The following is a 20,112-nucleotide window of genomic DNA, read 5'->3' as shown; positions in this document are numbered from 1 at the left end:
ATTATGATATGCTGCTTTTCTAATTGGAAATGAAATATCTCAGATTAGTCAAAACAAAACCTTTGCAAATGACAAGATGCATTTTTCTGACATTGTACACACTAACAAAGCCTGAAAAATGGAGATTGATAATAAAATAAAAAAACTGGAGCCTCTTAACTGCATATGACCATGTTTCATCCTAAACAGTCTTTTGTCAAGACATGAATATAAATATGCAGTGATCATCAGTGATATGCAGTGTTCTTAGTATTTTTTTAATTTTGTAATATTTTATATTATTATATTGCTGGGCCACCATCTACTGCAGTCTGCCTTGTACGTTATGTGTTCTCCAGAAACAGTAGTCCAGAAAACCATAGTAGAACACATGTATAGGACCACAAACAAAACTGGCTGCTCTGCTCGGTCATTTTGCTCTACAGTCTAGTCTGTTTAATCTTTACTCACTCCAAATCTCTCATCAGCCAAGGACCTCTTGCTCTCTACCATGTACCCCACCCTGAGTCTCTCTCTTCTTGCCTTATTCTCAGCTGCAGGCCCCTTTATGTTCCAATCAGCTGGAGTTTTCATTAAGCTTCAGAAAACAAAGCTGAGCCTCTGAAAAGCTCGAGTTCCCTATAGAGACTGATTATAAAAGGACAGAGTGAAGGGCAGGAGAGAGGAGAAAGTGATTTTAAAAGCTGTCTTAATAATGAGTTGTCCTCACCATGGCAACAACTCTTTTAAAAAGAGTTTTAAAGACAAAAAAAGTAGTCAAATGTAGAGTAGAAGAAGCTACAGCCATAATCTTTGGTTGTAAAACCAAAGGCAGGACCTGCCTTGATGATAATTGTGTTTGTCTAGAGTAGAAGCTACATTTCTAGACTGTTCTTAACCTTTTTCAAAGTGCTGTGGAATGACACTGGAAAACCAGCTACATTTGTGTCAGCTGTTGGCCACACTAACCACAAGGTGGCGTTGTTATACAAATGAGCAGAGAGTCTTGTGAATGTGCTGCATGTCTAGCCCAGATTTTTAAAGTTAATAATCTGATTCATCAAGAAATAGAGTTAAAGCACACACAAAGTGAATATATTGATAGCATTGTGGTAATTACCAAATGGAGTTACAGTTGAGGTAATTACCCATCAGACAGTATGCCACCATTTATCAGCAGGAAAAGAGAGACAGGCTGTCACCATTTAATTTGGAATAATGGCAGTCTTAAATGCGGGGAGTATTTGATCAGGGAGCTGGTCTTGTTTCCCTGAGGCCCCATTAGGAAGGTGCACTCACTGCATACAAGAGAGATCTGTGCCTTCTATTAATACCTCCTTACATCCATTATTGCTCTGATGGTACAGAAGGGGAGGGGGGTGGGAGTGGGAGGGGCAAGGGGCAAGGGAGCTACTGATTTGGAGTCCTGCTTTTTTCCCAGATGAGGTCTCAACATAGGATTATCAATAATGATACCAGAGTTTAACACGTGTGTGTGTGTGTTTTACACATAGCATTACATCATCCTGTGACCACTAAGCCTGTCCTGAGACATTTTAACCTTTTCTATCTTTAAAGTTTTGGTTGTAAATATACAATAATGCGTGTGAACTTAGATTATGTCATCTTGTTGCTCACACTATGAAGGTTGTGATCGTGGTAAACCTGCTTTTTCAGAGCTACCCGAGATGATATTATCTGAAGTCCTAATGATGTCAAACCCCTCCAGGTGATATCGTCTGGAGGCATTCTTCAGCCAGAAGAAGAGACATTTTTTTAAATGGGGAAGTCAGAGAGAAGTTTACACACATTATTGTATATTTACACCCTAAACTAATGCCATGGGGAGCAAGTTGAAAATTGGTTGCCCTTTAACCTGGGACTACCCGCTTAATATTATGACAGGGTTTCATTACTACCACAACATTTATGGAGCCACTGAAGTACTGAATAACTAAATCCACATACCAATAAAATTGTCTCATACGTTGTGGGGTTTCGACTCTCACAAATCAAGTAACACAGAGGAGTTGTCAATTGAATAAATCTGATGAGCCGGAGTGATGCATTGTAATTGTGTTGGCTGATGAGTAAATCAATGCCAACCACCAGAACTTCCATCCAACTTCAAATCTAACCTCCTGATTGGGCTACAGCCTCAAGGCTTGTCTCCCTCACTTCCTAAATTTGTGGTCATTGATCAATTGGCTGCATTTCTGATTCTTGATTGGAGGCTTTGGTTCTGCGAGTCCCCCCCTCCCTTTTATGAGGTTGCACCTCATGTCCCATTTCCATTGTGGGAAATGGGACAAATAGAAAATTTGTCAGTTTTACTCCAGTATTGGAGCACCTGCAAATAGACATACATGCGCCCATTGTAGCCGATGCACCTATAACCCACTTCCTGTCTGGCTTTTCTCCCTGTGATGCAGGCTAGCCCCAGGTGGCTTGTTGCTTTGTGCCCTTGAGCTACTGGAGGCACTTAACCTAAATTAGCTCAGACTGTCTTTGTACTTCTGTGTCTAAATCAGAAAAAAGACCCTCTCATCAGCAGCTCGAGTGTAGGACCATGCGCATGGTAACAGCATAAGAAACACACTATTATATACCAAAGCTGATGTGTAGATTTGTTTACTTTTTATGTGCTTTATCAAGATGTGTTTTTCTAAAGAATAAAAAAGTAGATGGTTACACTTGTCATCTAAAACCACTTGTAATTGGAGCATCAAAACATAGCCTTCACTTTGTTGTGAATTGGTGCTATATAAATAAAGTTCAATAGAACTATAAAATGTATAGTGAAGTATTGCTGCTTATTTGTCATATTGTTAAAGTAAAGAAGTTTGTTGAGGTTTATGCATGAGGCACATGTACATGGACTTAAGAAACCCTTATATAAACTTATTTAGAGTTCTACGCGACACTTTGTGTAAACTGCTAATTGGTTTATGATTTCTCCTTTCATTCATTCTTTCAGCTGCGTGCAGCGTACTGTCTGCAGCCTTTGGTTACGCACATGTGCAGTTGGAGAAAGCTGATTAGAATACCTATATGGTCTAAAAGTGTCGAGGCCTGTTGTCTAACTACAGTAGATGTTAAAACAGCATGAAGCATAATGTGTTAAGCCATTAAAAAGGAAAGGGCCAGTGAAACATCCCATGGTTATGCCTAGGATACAAAGAAACTGTACCCACATGTGAACAAATTTAGGCTTAGTGCCTATTGATCTGGTGGGTCCTCAGAGGGTACAGTGGAGAGTGAGAAAGACCATGAGTCAATATGAGCGGAGACAGCATAATGGCTCTTAATGTAGTCTGAGCAGCACTTTGAGATAATGATCATCATATTTGATCACAGTGACCATCCTAACATGCTAATGTGTTGCAGACTTTGTTTACCATTGTAGAATTTCCTAAAAACAATGTAGGCTTTTGTCAAACCAAATTTATTAAAATGTAAATAAGATTATTAGACAAATTGAAATTATGTCCTTAATGTCTCTGTTTAATAGTTGTGGATACATTTTACTCAAAACCAGCCAGAATTTAACTTCAATTTGGAGCAAAATCAAAAGTCAGTGTATTATACCTGTCAGTAGGATTGTCTGGCAGTGGCTCTGTACAAAATTGTGTGGCTTTTTAGATTTTTAATGTGAGCCATAGTGGTGGACAGACAGTCCAACAGACCTGCTGACTGATTGTCATTGCCATCCATAGAGCCGTGATGCTACCATAGCCAAAAACAAATACTAATCTTGGGCTACTTTGGTCTTGCTCAAGCCCATTTAAACACCAGCAGAGCATCCAATAACTGTTGTCCTGCCAACCTATGTTCTGCTTTACAACAGGCTAGTTTTACTTTTAGCTTATTGTCCTGCCACCTTTGGATGGGGAGTTGGGGTTGTGTGACAGGCCAGTGGTGTTAGTTTGCATTTGATTTAAAGCTCTGTTGCCAGGGAAGTAATAGATGGTTTGCTACAACTCTATCCTGACATGAACATAAAAAAATGCAAAGGAGTAAAAAGCTTAGGTGCACAAATCAGCCTGCTTGTGAAAAAGCGGGCGTAAACAGTTTAACAGTGACCTGCCTTTTATTTTATTACAAAATAACATTAGGCTGTAAAAGTTTCCTCTTTAAATACATGTATAGAAAATGCATTAGTCAGTCAGCTGTGATTTCTATTAGCTGACCTTGACTTTGTGATTCAGCTTTTCTTTCTCATTTTTGTTTCTCTACTATGCTGATGTTGAAATGCACAATTATGTTGTTCAGTACAAACTTGACTTATTTGCAGTCTTGTCTGCCCATACATAGTACATGGGCACATAGCATATACTCCATCTGATCTTTCTTTCGACCTTGCTCTTTTATCCTAGATTGAATTTCAAAGGGGGGCAGTAGGGAGCGCCCAGGTCAGACGCCAGTGGAGAGAAAATTAGGCATGACCGACAAGCCTGCTGGGCCTTTGTGTATCTGTTTTTATATGGTCTCTACGTATGGCCATTTTTGAATTTAGATTTCATCTACAGTATATCTATCCCTTCTATCTTTATCTCTTCCATATTTCTGCTCATTTGACTTCTATGTCCCAGTTGCCTTTATTCGCTCTCTTCCATTTCTTTTGTCCCTCTAAATGCTGTCTTTGCTATCCTGCTTTGCATTGCTACTCAGCAGAATGACTCTGCTTCAACCACATCAAGGAATCTTTCGTTTTATGGAGACAAACCTTGCTTCCCATCGTTTTTGTCCTCTCTTCAAAGTCTTTGCGCAAAGTTTTGCTTTTGATAGCATCTCATTTTTTTACCACTCCCACATCAGTATTGTGCTGCTCCTTTTCTCTGATTTTTACACATTCACACACACTAAGCTGTGTGAGAGGAGCTACATCGTGTTTAACGCAAACATACGTATCGCCACATCAAGGTTAGTACATTGGCATATTATAAACAGAAATCACACAACAACACAAAGAGTGGGGTCTGATTATGTTGATGGTGTGTGTGTATGTGCTTGGGGGGTTAGTTTGTAGTGTGTCATCCAGTATTGGAAGCTATTGTCATGGATCACAAAGGAGGAACAACCTATAGAGGCAGGCCCCTCTTGCTTTTCATTAAGAAAAATAACCCGGCTTGAATGAAGACACAAAATACAGACGTTATCATTGTAAACTTAAATTCACAAAAGATTCCATAGCGAAAGCTTGGTGAACATTTTTACTGACCGGCTTTATAAATTCATAATCAGCCTAACCTCTTTTACCTCCTTTAGCCATAGTCTGCATTTAATCATGCTGACTAATACATTGTGAACTGATACTAAATTATTTTGTCCTAATTTATAACTTCATGCCATAGAATGAGGGTAGTTATGTGATAGCAAGGTTGTCTGTGTGATTGCATAGGCTGTGTGCATGTGTGTGTATCAAGAGCAGCTGCTTAAATGGAAGTTGGATGGAAAACTGAAGAAGCAGGATGAAGGGGGAAGAGGGAAGTTACCCAGTAACCTCTTTCTGCTGAACAGACAGACAGTGGAATAGGAGAAACACAGAAGCAGAGAAAAGAAGGAGACAGGAAGGCTTAGAGGACGACACCATGAGTTTGGTGTCAGAAAGGGGTCATTTAGCAAGTGTGGGAGTTTGCAGAGCTTGTGTGCGCATGTGTGACATGTGCGAGAACTTTACCCTGTGCTACAATCATTAGTTTCAGAAAAACAGCTATCACAGTTTGTTTACTCAGCCTAGCCTCTCTGTCACTTTTATGTGTGTTATGTTTGAGTGAGAGTTAGTGTTTGTTCAGGAGGGAGTTTGAAGTTTAACTGCTTAACTGCCTGTTTGTCAGCACATACAGAGTTGTGTCCAACTTATCTGTGATAACTTCTTTCTTACCTGTCTTGGCATCAGCAACATCAAAACATCACATATTCTACTTTATTAATTTTCTTTTTTTTTTCCTTTTTTCATCAACATATAATATTTAATGCACATTGGTACAAATGTTGTTTCATCAGAAATCAAGTCATTTTTTGCTATGCAAACGTTTGCACTTCTGTAAATTTCATTATTTCATATAATTTTTTTTTTTTAATATATAGCTTCCTGGATCGGTTTTCTTCCGTCTGATAGTTAATAGAACATTTGTCATTAACCTCATTTTGAAATTCTCACAAACCAAGGATATGAGGCACAGTCACAAAATTTGTTTTCTTTTGAGAACAAGATAATTACAGGTGACATTTATTAACCTTTCCTATTAACACATGAAGTTAGTAGCAGTAAGATGCAATATATGTGATTACCTTCACACTTATGACCTGATCTATAAGTCAGGGAAGAGACCGAAGCGATCGAATTCCATTTGACCTCTGATGTTAACCTTCATTCTGTAAGGATGTAAGAAGAGGGAAGAGATGTGAGAGCAAGTTCATTTAAAAAATAAAAAATAGAAATATAAAGTGCTTTGTTGAACATGAAATATGAACCTATTTCATGAAATGGTAGTTCATTAGAATTCTGCACAGATGTAAAATTAATGCCTTGCCAAATGCATATACCCTCAATAGTTTTAGGGACTCTTTGAAAACTCTTGTATCTTGTGTGTTCCACAAAACTGCACACACAAAGATGCAAAGCATTTCTGCACACTCTGTGTAAGCAAATACTTGGTTCACATTTTCCTGCTTATCTCCTCCCCACAGGTTTTCTACCAACCAAGGCAATGGTGTGCAAAGTCAGGGCCAGAACAAGAAGGCATAAGAAAAGAAAGGGAGTGGAGAGAGTAAAATCAATACTGGGAAGATTACATTAGCAGTCATGAAAGTGTCTTAAAGAAAGAGGGAGAAGAAGAGAAAAGAATTTGGGATGCCAGGAGAATAAGGAAGGAGAGGAAAGACTTACCCCTCCCTTGTTAAATCCAATTAGAAAAATAAAAGCTAAGCCTTTTCAGATGAAGGGTAGGTTTGTGTGGCTGTCTCTGTGATTAAAATATGCACATTTGATAATCTGCAAAATTGAACAGAAGATGTTAGTTTTGGGGCGTGATCACAGGGTAGAACTGGGGCTTGAATGCACATAAGTTAATATCAGTAGTCTGGTGTACAAACCTAAAGACTAGGATGTGTACAGGAGATTGTGTAGCTGCCTCTGCCAAGTTGATGTGGAGATCCAAATGAGGTGTGAAGATGAGATGATAGGAGAAATAGTCGCTCATTAATCTATTTTCTTAATTATAACTCAGTCACTCGTTTTATTTATGCCTTAAAGTCTTAAATATTAATTTTTCACATTGTCAACTAATTTTTCCCTTTTCCTGTGGGCACCACACTGCTGTTTGTTTTATAAGAAGAGAGATTAGGGTAATGCTAATAAACCCACGTTCATATTTAGTGTTTGAATGCCAGTGATTACTCAATAGTCAATTTGATAATCGACATTAGCACAGAATAGAAAACCACACAATTTTGCAATTGTTAAACAATCTAACTTGTAAAACAGAACAAAAACAATTATTGCATCAGTTGAATTAATTAGTAACATTTACTAACTGAAGAACCCAGTACTATATCAGTTGCAATTTCCTCTAATCGCTGTCATAAAAATCTCTAATATTTGCTATATAAGTGTGGGGGGGCAGTGGCTCAGTGGGTAGAGTGGCTGCCTGCCGACCATAGGGTCGGAGGTTCCGCCCCACTCTTCCTGACCACATGCCGAAGTGTCCCAGGGCAAGATACTGAACCCCGCAACAGCCAACCCCCATCCCAAACCAGGCAATGCCGGTCCCAAGCCTGGTGGAAATTAGGGAGGGTAGTGTCAGGAAGGGCATCCAGCGTAAAAACTGTGCTAAATCAACATGCAGACAAACGATTCACTGTGGCGACCCTGAACTCACAGGACAGGCCTGAAGGACAAAAAAAAAATCTAAATAAGTGCGTCCTCTGATGTCCACTCTACATCCCTTGCATGCTTCCTTCATGTGCTACTAGAGTACAACCAGATGAAAGACTGGTAAATAATGAAGGGTGTAACAGGTGCTTTCATTCTTCATTGAGAATTAGCAGATAAATGCGTGGATATATAGGTGAATGGAGGGCTAGCCTTAATCCTAGAGGTGGCCTACATCTGAACCCTCCTTTAGCGGATAGAGTTGTTGACCTGTCTACGTGTGTTGATACTGCCCTGAGAACAATAGGCTCTTTAATGAGTGATGCTGCTCGGGTCTGTGTTTGCCTAGATTATCCTAATACTGTACGCGTGCCAGACAGTATGCCTACAGTGACATCTTCATATTGGTTATACTGTCCAACAAACATCCCAGAACCTATTTAGCATTGATATATAACAAGGAAAGGTAAATGTTTTCAACATTTGGGAACCATAAGGGAACCACAGTATATATTTTGGTTATTTGCTCAAAAACCATCTATGCATAATAAATCACATTGTTGTAGAATTATTTTAAATGAAAAATTGTTTAGCTGTGTCTGTGTATAACACTATTCACTACTGGAAAACTGGAATTTCTGTAGTTACATTTAAGTCAACACATAGTTTTTATATATTGTCTTAAAAATAAAAATTAGCAGTATATGACAAGTTCAAATGCAGGTTAAAATCTTAGGAAGATTTTAGCATTTAAAGAGACGTAGTATCCACATTCAGTGCTTTATAACTCAAGGACAAGTGCGCTTAACTCATGCAGTAAATATACACTTGAATGTTACTAAACAGTATACACACAGACAATACCAAATTGCACTTCAGAGACACGCTGCAAGATTCAGATGAGCTAGGTCTGGAGGGGAAGAATGGAAGGGGGGGGGGGGGAATCCTTTTTGCCCACAAATTCAAGGATCATTTTCACTCCTATTCAAGCTCTTGTTGCAGCCCTTCTGCCTCCCTCCTTCCCTTCCACTCACCCTCTCTCTGCTTTTCAACCATTTGGAATTAAAAGGTTGCAAAAGGAGGGGCTGTCTGGCACTTATGGGTATTTGTGTAGTGTGCATGTTTGAATGGGTGTCTGCCAGAGTAGTGTGAGTGATAGATTGTGAGCGGATTGGACAATAGGAGGATTGTATCTGATCTATATTCATGTGGCACAGATTCAGCGGCCATGTGCGCACACAGCAGGCTGGGAATGATCAGACAGAGAAAGAGAGGTTAACAGAAAACATCCTGAGAGAGAGAGAGAACACATTTGATTTATTTTTAGATAATAAGCATAATTAATTGTTGCCAGTTTCTGAATGATTTAAATGACAATATGTACTGAATCTGTGATGGTCTTCAGTAGTAATGAGACAAATACTTTTGCATTAATGTGTGCAATGATGCTGTTGCACTTTCTGTTGCATGCAAGTGAAAGCTGCTGGAGTCTCTGGAGAATACCTTGTGGAAAGGGTGACCTTTTTGTGTGCATCTGTTTTCCTTGTTTGTTTGTTTGTTTTATGTTTTTTCAAGATATTCTCCTGCAGAGGTGGCTGATAGTTTAACTAGATGCATGAATATTCTTGAAATGGGTCTGTTGTAGTAGTGGTAGTGCCAACGTGCTGATTCCCCCCCTTTTTTTTTTTTTATGTAAAGGAGAACTACAGAACAAAATAAGTGACATTCACCAAAAAATAACTTGAGTGGGGTTATTTGCTCAAATAACACATGTTTCACTTTGGGCTATATTCTGGTTCCTGCTGAGCAACGAATAAAGAGAACAAGATAGTGAGAGAACGACTGATGATGAGAAATAAAGGGAGAGGCAGCCAGGACTCCTTGGTAACCAAAGCACAGAGGAGCAGAGGGGCTGGTCCTACACCCCTCCCACTGTGTGTGTTTGTGTATGTCTCTGTAGAGTTGACTGCCTGAGGGAGGAGTGGTGGACTGTGTATGTGTTTAGAGAAGGAGATGGGGTAGAGGCTGTCCTCTAGGCATACTACACATTCACACACACTTTCAGCCAAGCCGGTGTATAGTGAGAATAGGCGAGTATAGTGAGACGGCTGCACTCTTTCTCTCTTTCCTCATTAGAAGACTTTTAATTTGAGAGAGACTGAAGTGGAATAATGGTGTTTATTGGGACCTCGTTAAAATCTGTGATTAAATACTTCAAAAGAAAAGGTAAGACATTTTTACTTCTGTTCAGTACTGGGTTTTAAGGTATGTTTTTTAGTAGTTGTGACTTATACTTTATGTGAAAACTGGATTAAATGATCAGAAATAAAGTTTAGAATAAATATTGAAAGAGACGTCTATCTTGTTTTGCATCTTTTTTGCGTTCATTAATGGTAGCCATTTTAATATTATATGACTTTGTTAAGACTATTTGTGTTTTAAGTGGATTATTACCAATCTAAATAATTTCTATATAATGTTGTTACAACTTATGTTTTCCTGTGGACTTGCGGGCTCACGACTGCCTCTGCTGAAGCAGGCTTGGTTTTCTGTTGCACTCTGTTACCAGGTAACCACTGGGTCAAGACTTCACGGAACAACAACTATTAGCACTAAATTACATACAACTATTTGTAAAGTTGGCAACCAGAGGCACTTTAAATCACAACCACTTTATTAGAAGTTGCATTGTTTTTTTAAGATTTATTATGTTTATTTCAGATCCAAGTCTTTTGGTTAGTTTAAGCTTGATTTTAAAGGAAGCTGTACTTGGTTTATGTGACATGTGTGAACAGTAGATTATGGTTAGAAGGATTAGGTAATGCTCCAAGGCTATTATTTTATCAATGGCTTTGTATTAAGCATGTGTGGATGTCTTCCAAAGATGTAGTTGAGGGAGGGCAAACTGATTGTACTAATCTCAGGTGTCTTTATAGCCTTATTGCATTGGTGTTGAAGTTCAGACTCGGGTGATGTTAAAAATTAGCTCAGTGTCTTTTTTTTTACTGCACATCTTATCTTGCACATGCCTGCACTTTGCTTCTAAGCTGGGCACCTTGACCCCCTGCTGTAGTTCAGGACTGTAGACACTTTGATTGGGAACTTTATTGGGTCTCTGTGGTTCACCTGGGTCACTGTAACACTGACACTTAGGAAAAAGGAAAAATGTTAACACATTTTTCCTTTTTTAATTCAAATATTAATTTGAATGTTTCCTTGATGAAAAACAGAATGTTGTAGGAACGTGGTTTAGGATTGATGTAAATATCAGTACAATATTTAGTAGACAGCTAGCATGGCATGTGTTTGTAAAAGAGTGTGTGTGTGTGCATGCCTGAGTGCATGTATGTTTATGCAGAGCTTTTTTACTACATGTAGTCTTTGCAATTTATGTCTTTCAGAGTTTTCACAATTCAGTTTCACAATGTTCTCAGGCTGCATTTTAAATGGGCATAGGGAGAGCTGGGATGGACAGAGGGATTATTGGACTTCTAAAAAGAGTTTCGCGCCACAGTCCTGTGTGTGTTCTTGTGTGTTGAAGGGGGTTATGAGGGGCTTGGGGGTATTGGGCCCTGAAAGGCCTGATGTGGAGACTGATGCAGAGGGACAATACATTCTTTGTGTCCACAGTCTCTATGTCTTTGGTCTGCCTTTAGCTTGTCTATTTAAACCCCATAGTCAGAGGGTGGGGGAGGGCTACCTGTGTTGGGTGTCTGTTAGTGAGCATGTTAATTTTTTTTCAATTCAACTTTATTTATATAGCACCAATTTAAAACAAAGTCATCTCAAGGCACTTTACAGAATAAAGTCAATACTATAAAGATGTATAGAGAAAACCCAACAATTCTCCCTTGAGCAAGCCCTAGGAAACAGTGGAGAGGAAAAACTCCCTTTAACAGAAGAAACGTCCAGCAGAACCAGGCACAGGGTGGGCAGCAGTATGCCTTGACTGGTTGGGATGAGTGGAAAGTGGAGAGAGAAGAAAAGAGCAACAAAAGCAACAACTAAACGTCGGCCAGGTTGGTAGGACCAGTAGCTGCAAACTGGAACACGCACAGCCCCAAAGCCCGGGACACCTGCAGAAAGGGACAGAGAGAGGGAGAAAGAGAAGGAGAAAGACAACTCTCACAATTGTGGGGTGAGAGGAGAGGAGAGAGGGACGAGAGGAGGAAAGGAGCTCAGTGTGTCGGGGGGTTGGTCCCATAATTGGTCGCATAATTGCTCTGCAACTAGTTTTTCAAAGATTTTAGAAATAAAGGGGAGGTTGGAAATTGGTCTGTAATTGGCTAAAACACCTGGGTCAAGACAGGGTTTTTTAAGTAGTGGTTTGATTAGAGCTACCTTATAGACCTGTGGCTTTCTCTAATAGTCATGAAGTCATTGATGCTCAGAGTTAAGGGAATACTAGTCTCAACAGAACGATGGCTCTTAGTCAGCCTGACTACATTGCTGAAAAGAAACCGGGGGTTGTTCTTGTTTTTCTTTAGTAATGATGAATTATATGCTGTTCTGGCATCCCAGAGGGCTTTTTTGTAAATTTTTAACAGTTTTTCCAGGCTAAATGGGATTCTTCTAACCTTTCGGAACACCACTTCTTTTCTAACTTTTCTTTAGCCTGCTTTAAGTTGCGAGTTTGTAAACTGTACTGCTGAACATCTTCTGGTTTTTTGTCTTCTTATTCAGAGGGGCAACATTAGCGAGTATTGTATTTTGTGAGGCTGCGGAATTATCAACAAGAAAATCCACTTGTACAGGAGTAACGTTAAGATGGCTCCTCTCAATTGTATTGACACATGGTGAAGCAAATGATGAAAGAATAGTTTCTTTAAATTTGTTCACAGCATTTTTCACTTAAGCACCTGCTTTAGAGGATTTTAACTGCTGGTTAGTCCATTATTGTAAATTCAATTTTATTAGAAAATAGTCAGATAAAAGAGAATTATTAGGAAATCCTATTAAATTATCAATTTCAATGTCGTATGTAAGGGCAAGGTCTAGGGTGGGGAGTTTGAATGTGTAAAGAAATTGAGTATGTAAGTGTCTGTTCCAAGGCATGTTATGACTTCTTTAGGAGCTGGTCATGGTCGCAGACTCAAACTGCTACTAGTCTAACCTTCACGTTTACTGCTGAAATGTGTGTGAGTGTGTTTTAGGGTAACCTGATGAGTTTGTCTGGCAGTCTAGTGCAGCTCTCGGGTTTTGCCTTGTGATGCTTTGTATGTGATTGATTACTTTAACCAGTGCCAGCACACTGCGAGAAAGCAAGCAACGATACCAATACACAGTACAGTCAGTTGAAATACACACACCCCATGTTTGTACATGTCAGATTGCTAATAATGTAGGTATTTAACAAACAGTAGTTGTTGCATGTTTTCAATGACCCTTAATCTGTGTGGATGTAATTCTTGTAAAAGATTATTTAAGGTGAGACTGCATCAAGTTCTGTGGCTTGGATTGCACATCGTTGTTACACATCACCTATATGATTGTTATAGCTTCAAGCAAACAAGCATTCTTGTACCAAAGCTTGCTGTGCATGTGTGGTATTTGCACTCTTACATGACACAGCATGTAATGAATGTGTAAGAGAAGAAAGAGAATCTATCTATAGAGGGAGGAGTGATTTGTGAATGAATGGGAAAAAAGGTGTTTTGGTAACAGAGTGAGAACATGAATAAACACAAAGTACCCCTCTCCTCTGCTGGAGAAGCAGTTAACAGCTGCCTACTATTCAACAGTCTACAGATAGATACCAGTGGGACTTGTTGATTGGTCCACTGGACTGTCTCCTCTAAATCCGTCTATAAAACTTTGTTAAACTTTGCTGAATCCATGAGAGGGAGGTCCTCTTGTGGTGAAAGTGAATGGCCACATAGGAGCTTTTGAAATCAGCCTATCAAACGTTTTATGTATATAAAACAGTTGTTTGACACTTCCACCAATTACCAATTTGCATTATTTGGCCCCTGTCCCATACTCCTACCTCTGAGGACCCTCCCCCAAAACACAATCACACTTAAAGTCTTCAGTGTCTCATTAGCACCTGTGAAAAAAACACAAAAACTACACACACTTCCAGCCCTCCTTTTATTACCAGCCCCCTTCCTTCTGGTTCCTCCAGTCTTCTCCCAGTCAGATGGACATGTTGTTTTGGTCAGGACAGGCACATCCAGATGTAGGTTTTGACTACCATTTGGCAGTTTAAATGGAGGTGGTACTACATCCACGATCACCAACTTTGGCTTGGATACGCTCACTTGGTAAGCCTAAATTTTGGGTTTTTGGGCTGTTTTTTTTTTTTACATTAACACTGTAGTCATGGGCTGGCTACACAGTGTGACAGAACACACTGGATAAAGCTTCAGTTCTAAGATACAGTAATTAGCATTGCATTTCACCAGTAGCAAAGAATGCAAAGATCATTGTTATGTTTTCATTTGTTTAATTTGACATGTCTGAATGAGATTGATGCTCTAGGTAATACAAAAACAACATACAAAGAAATAGCTTTAATTAGTTTCAGCTAGTTGTGTTCCATGTGTAGTTTTCTCTGCTTGGTTGTTTTTAAAGTTTCAATTTAGTGCAGTTTAGAGGTTTACTGTGGGTAGAGTGTAAGCCAGATGGCTCACTTCTTACCAGTATAGTCATACTTTAATGCACAGTATCTTGAAATTACTTTTTTAATGAATTAGATACATTCCTTCAGTGCATGTTAGGCAGCCTGTTGGAATTTTTTTGAACTGCATATCAACACAGTTTTCTTCCAATTTGTTCCTCTAAAGTTGGTCCCTCCCCCTCCGAGCTGTGTGGCCTACTATCTGTATGATGTCTCAGATAGGTGTCACGCTGTTGGCGTGGATACTGTCACCTCAATGCAAACTACTTCACTCCCCTTCCCCTTCCTCTCCTCCTGAAAGGAAATGGGACATTTTATGATCCATGTTCTACTTTTTTTGCAAAGGACCCAAACATTGTAATCAAATAACTAATTGGTAAGGACATTCAGTAATTCCAATCTCCTTGTTTCTCTGCAGCGGTGTCCAATCTGGATGAGGAGAGCAAGTGGACAGTTCATTATACGGCTCCGTGGCACCAGCAAGAGAATGTCTTCCTACCAGGCAGCAGGCCGCCCTGTGTAGAAGACCTCCATCGTCAGGCCAAAGTCAATCTCAAGACTGCCCTGCGAGGTAGGCATAATTTTAACTGCACCTCTAACCAGAATTAGTGAATATCCAGCATGGGCATAGACATCACAATTAGAAGAAACAATTATTTTTGAGAGAAGGTTTATACTGTGTTTATGTTGATAGTTTACATAGCCATCATTCTTTATCCAGAGAAATCAGCGATGACAAGCCAAATCTGTTAATTTGATAAATGAGCTTAAATTATTAGTAATATGCTGTAAGAGTTTTAACTGTATTTCATTTATGGTTTTTACCTGCAACTAAAGTTGAAACATGAATATTATCAAAGGCTTCTCCAGACTTTATGGGTCATACCTGTAGCTGACTCTCACAAATCATTTATTATTTGCTGTTCAGATTGTTAAAAAAACTGAACACAACATATAACTAGTGGGAAATAGTCATAATGCCATCATAATGCCTGTCTTTAGTGTTTCACCAACAACAGTTTGAGATCCTCATCTTCCTGTTTGTCCAGAAAAAACTGAAACAACCGGACACAGCCTTGTTGTCATACAAACACAGATGCAAGTTAAGCAGAGTGACAGTTTCTTTTCAAATAGAACTTTCCCATGACAGGAATTGGAAATACCTGGCCCAAATTTACACTCAGTTTATGGGAAAGTTGTGTTCTATGCCTTTTTCAGATAACATTTTCAGAGGCGAGAAAAGTTCTTGCAGCGTGTTAGTGTGTGTCTACATGGGTGGTGTTTTACTGTAAAGGCTGCTGTTTACATGCTAGGTTGGCCTTGTGTGTCAGCAGATAAAAGTCACTGAGATAAAGTGAAGAAGAGAGATAAATAGGGAAGAGGTGGTTGTAATCTGATGCTTACAGTGTGAGTGAGTCACCTACAAACACACACACAGAACTGCAAGCATTCCTTGTCTTTCCTATTGTTCGACTACCATGTCATTATTGCTTTTGCGTATTGCTTCCTGCAGTATTGATGTTGCTTGGTACGCAAAGACACAAACAGCACCTGGGAGGTGGGATTAATCCAGCCCCCCTTCCTTCATCGTCTCATCACCACCCAGCCCCAGGGGTTCTAACTGAAAGCCAACAGGTGTCCAATGGGACCACCTGTGCTATTCATTTAAGTCTTGTTGTGTGTTGTAGCTTTTGAATTTCTCCTTAATTCCAGGATGTTTAATGTGGTGCTCTACAGCAACAAACCTCTGGTGTTTACAGAGACATGACAGTAGTAACAATAATTAAAAAGATATTTTATCATTTATATCAGAAGATGAAACCATGTGCAGGGCTTTCTTTTATGCACATTCAACTACTCACAGTATTCAGTGACACCAACTGATCATAGAAAGATACACAAGTTTGCCCTCTGCAAAGCAGAACAATCAATGACCAATCAGATGACAACATGCATCCTCCTGTTACACACTCACGTGGGTTTCAGCTTGTGTTTACCAGAGAAACTGGTGGCTTGTGAGTTACGGAAAATGTGTTGACATATCTGTACTTCAACAAAGTTATATAACACAATGTCGATAATGTCCCACGAATTGTGTTTATCAGTGATAAAATTCAATGACAGCTAGGCCCGTTTGTTTTGCCAGTGCTGTTGTTTATTTATAAATATTTTAATAATGCAAATAAAATGTATATTTTACTTTTATTTTACTTTAATAACTTTAAAGAAACGTTATACAACTTGAGCGAGAAGACACAAGGTCACTGGAGGAAGACCAAACCGACAACAAAATATATTTAAAATAGTTGTATGGTTTATTACAGCTTACTACACAAAAGAGGTTCTTTTTTCCATACGTTACTTGTTCATGCCTGTTTTGATAACTGAATAGGCTTTAAATTGCTATGCTAAGCTATTGCTTCTCTGGTGTCACTTACCAATCCCCCACGTTCAGTTCTCCATAGCAACATGCAGCACCCTGCTCATCAGGGCTAATTTATTATCATGCTTTCAAAATCAGTTGTTCCACACCACTACCACATCAGCTTGCTGTTACACTAGCTACATTCACCAGCCCCATTAGGGTCCATTAACTGACAGTAACATGCATCCGTGAGATGGTCTGTAATTAGCTATGGAGATAGATGACACAAATGGATCAAAAGCAGCATCGCTGATCTAATAGCGCTGTACATGTTGGAAAAGAGATTTTGATTGCTTATCATACAGTGAATGCATATCCAAGATGAAAGGCGTAAGGAAACACGTGAATGCTTGTATGTTAATATGCTAAAAATGTTCGTATCGTAGACACAATTACACCCTTTGAAGATAAAGTGCTTTATTTAGATACATAAAAGGCTTGCCTGACCAATTCATAATTAAGTTTTGAAATTGTATTATTTGATTAGTGACAATCTTATAAAAACCTAGACAAACAATTTTAGATCTTTTAGCTGAGAGAGAGATTATATGCCAAATGCCCCCTGGGAGATGTGTGTGGAGGAAAGAGAGGAACGCTTCCGCCATCTGTGTGTGACAGACTGAAACTGATACCCCTCCTCTGGTAACACACACAAACACACGTTTGCGTTCTCCCTTTGCGAGGACAGTCATTGACAAAATGGATTCCTAGTCCATAACCCATACTTCAAACACCACTGCCTAACCCTACCACTACTGTATATCAATTCTAGCCACAACCCTGAAACCACATCTTAATCGTCAATAACACCTTTGAAGTTGTGTCATAGGACAACATTTCCTCACTTTTCAGAAGTCTGAAAGTCTAAAAACTGGTTCTGACAAAAAATAGACACATAAGTGCACACTTATGTTCATTTATAAATCCATCTTCTTATCACAAATCCATACTTGCGTAAACCACAACTAAATCTCAACAGGTGGTGACGATGGATGGTGTGAGCAACTCTTGGATCCACTAAAAACCACAGTCACATGTTTGACACAAAACACACAGATAGAGAACAAATGATACACTCAGTTGAGTTATTCTTACACAGCTATGTCCTATTAATATGACACAAATCCTTTTTACATCAATTTTATTATTCTTTATTACATAGAAACAAATTAGTGTGCAATATTTAGAATTCCTAGTGTTTAATAATAAATTCTTATCAAATACAACCTTTTGATCATGAAAAATATGTTTCCACATGCTCAACATGCTAACTTGAAGAAATCTTGTTTGGGACAACAAAAAGAGGTTATCAAAATTTCTGATTTGTCTGTTTTTCTGTCTTTGTCCTGCAGAATGTGACAAGTTGAGGAAGGATGGTTTCCGGAGCTCCCAGTACTACTCTCAAGGGCCCACCTTTTCTGACCCTATTCAGTCAACTAGCAGCCTGCAGGATGATGAAGATTATGAAAATGACAAGAAGGTATTTAAATTTGATTACAATGAGAGCACAATGTTTGCGCTGCTGATTCAGCAGCACATCCACTTAGACAGTGTCACTCTGCCCTCCAGTGGTTGTGTGCATACAGTGCACATCCACATTTTTATCTAAACCTTTATCTCAAACTGCTGCTTTTCAAATTTATATAAACTCTCCCATGTTTACTTTATAAATCTTTAAAATAGCAGTTCTAGATCTTAAAAACATTTTAAAACTCGGACAGAGCAAAAAATTAAAAAATTGCTAACATTTGATGTTTTTTCATTGCACTTGTCTTTTTCTTACACTTGGTGGGGCTGTTCGTTTAATGTCCATTCATCCATTATGTAACCACTTATCCTATTTTGGGATGCAGGATGGCTGTCTATCCCATGGGAGTCTATCCCAGCTGTCATTGGGGAAAAGGCAGGGTACAACGTGGACAGTTCACCAGTCTATCTCAGGGACAACACAGAGAGACGTAAACAGACTGACAACCATTCACACTCACATTGAGAACTACTGGCAATTTAGAGTCACCAGTTAACCTGACATGCATGTCTTTGAAACAAGAGTACTCGTAGGAAACCCATGCAAGCAGAGGGGAGAACATGCAAACTCCACACAGAAAGGCTGCAGCCAGGGATTCGGGCTGGGGACCTCCCATCTGTGATGTTTCAATGCTAACCACCATGCTGCTCCTATTTAATGTCACAGGCCTGTGATTTCATTGGAGTGGAATACATGGAGAGACCACAGAAGAGACAGAAAGAAGGAGAAACAGAGAAGGAAAATGAGACGGGGACAGAAAAACAGTTATTTATTGCTCTTCTTTTCAGCAGACCATTAGTGTGAAGTGAAGTGTAAATGGTTTTGACAGACAGATATGCCTCTTCTCCTGACCTCTTCTTTTCTCTCTCACATGGAAAACATTCAAAAGTGATATTTGGGGTCCTGAAAGGGTTGGGGGGTCTTTCAATGTCATAATCAGCCGTCCCCCTTTTTCCCCCTGGAGCCCCTTCATGCCAGTCATGCCTCCCTCACCCCCTGAACTCCATAACATGCGGCTGTCCTTCTAAACTGTCAACTCCCATTTCTCATTATGTGTGTTCTGTCTGTGCCCTCACCCCCTATTTTCTACCCAGTCTTCTTCCACTCTGCCTTGCTTCCCCCCTTCCTCTCCTCACCGTTCGTCCCCTTTGCCTATTACTTCCTGTTGTCCTTAGGCCAGTGAGCCTAATGTTGCCTGGCAGCAGTTTCAAAAGAAAAAAACAGGGCTCCTGGTTGAGTCTGAATGATGCAAAATAACAACCCATACAAGAAGCTAAACTCACTAAGGGTTGATCCCCCCTCTGCTCTCTGTTGCCTCCCACTTAGTTAGGCATCTACCCATGCGTGATCTGTATGAAAGCATTAACAGCCATCACTTTTAGCCAGCTCAGTGGTAAATGGGATTGTCAGGATAAGCTGGTATTACATTCTGGAGATTCTGGAAAACCTTGTTCTGGCAATTGCTGTCTCTGAGAGCAGGTGAAATATATGTGATGCAGTAAAAGTCAAGACGGATAGTTTTGCTCCTGAAATGGATTTATAACAAGAAACAAATCCGGGATTACTTGCTTAAAGATTTATAGCTCAGAGGGACTTTGACATTTACCTCAGCAAATTTAAAATGTAACTTATTTTAGTCATTATTTTCCAGGGATCAATTAAAGGTCTTATTGTTAACAAACAGC

At 39.4% G+C, this 20,112-nt stretch overlaps 1 protein-coding gene across 11 annotated transcripts in view; it reads left to right on the top strand.

The window, feature by feature from the left end:
- Positions 1 to 20,112, top strand: part of nhsl1b (NHS-like 1b) — a 95,289-nt gene that overhangs the window by 59,174 nt on the left and 16,003 nt on the right. For 8 of the 11 annotated variants that reach the window (XM_067483033.1, XM_067483030.1, XM_067483029.1 and 5 more), the window contains exons 2-3: positions 14,893 to 15,045; positions 18,252 to 18,379. In XM_067483033.1, the coding sequence (XP_067339134.1) occupies positions 14,893 to 15,045; positions 18,252 to 18,379 (281 nt within the window). Of the gene's footprint in view, positions 1 to 9,819; positions 10,082 to 13,339; positions 14,119 to 14,892; positions 15,046 to 18,251; positions 18,380 to 20,112 lie in introns of those variants that run through there. The other 3 variants (XM_067483037.1, XM_067483035.1, XM_067483036.1) reach the window with 2 other exon arrangements.

Source organism: Channa argus, chromosome 17, assembly GCF_033026475.1.
Source record: "Channa argus isolate prfri chromosome 17, Channa argus male v1.0, whole genome shotgun sequence".
In the NCBI taxonomy this organism is placed as follows: Eukaryota; Metazoa; Chordata; class Actinopteri; order Anabantiformes; family Channidae; genus Channa; species Channa argus.
The sequence above is the reverse complement of the archived record's forward strand: the minus strand, read 5'-3'. Positions and strand labels throughout refer to the sequence as shown.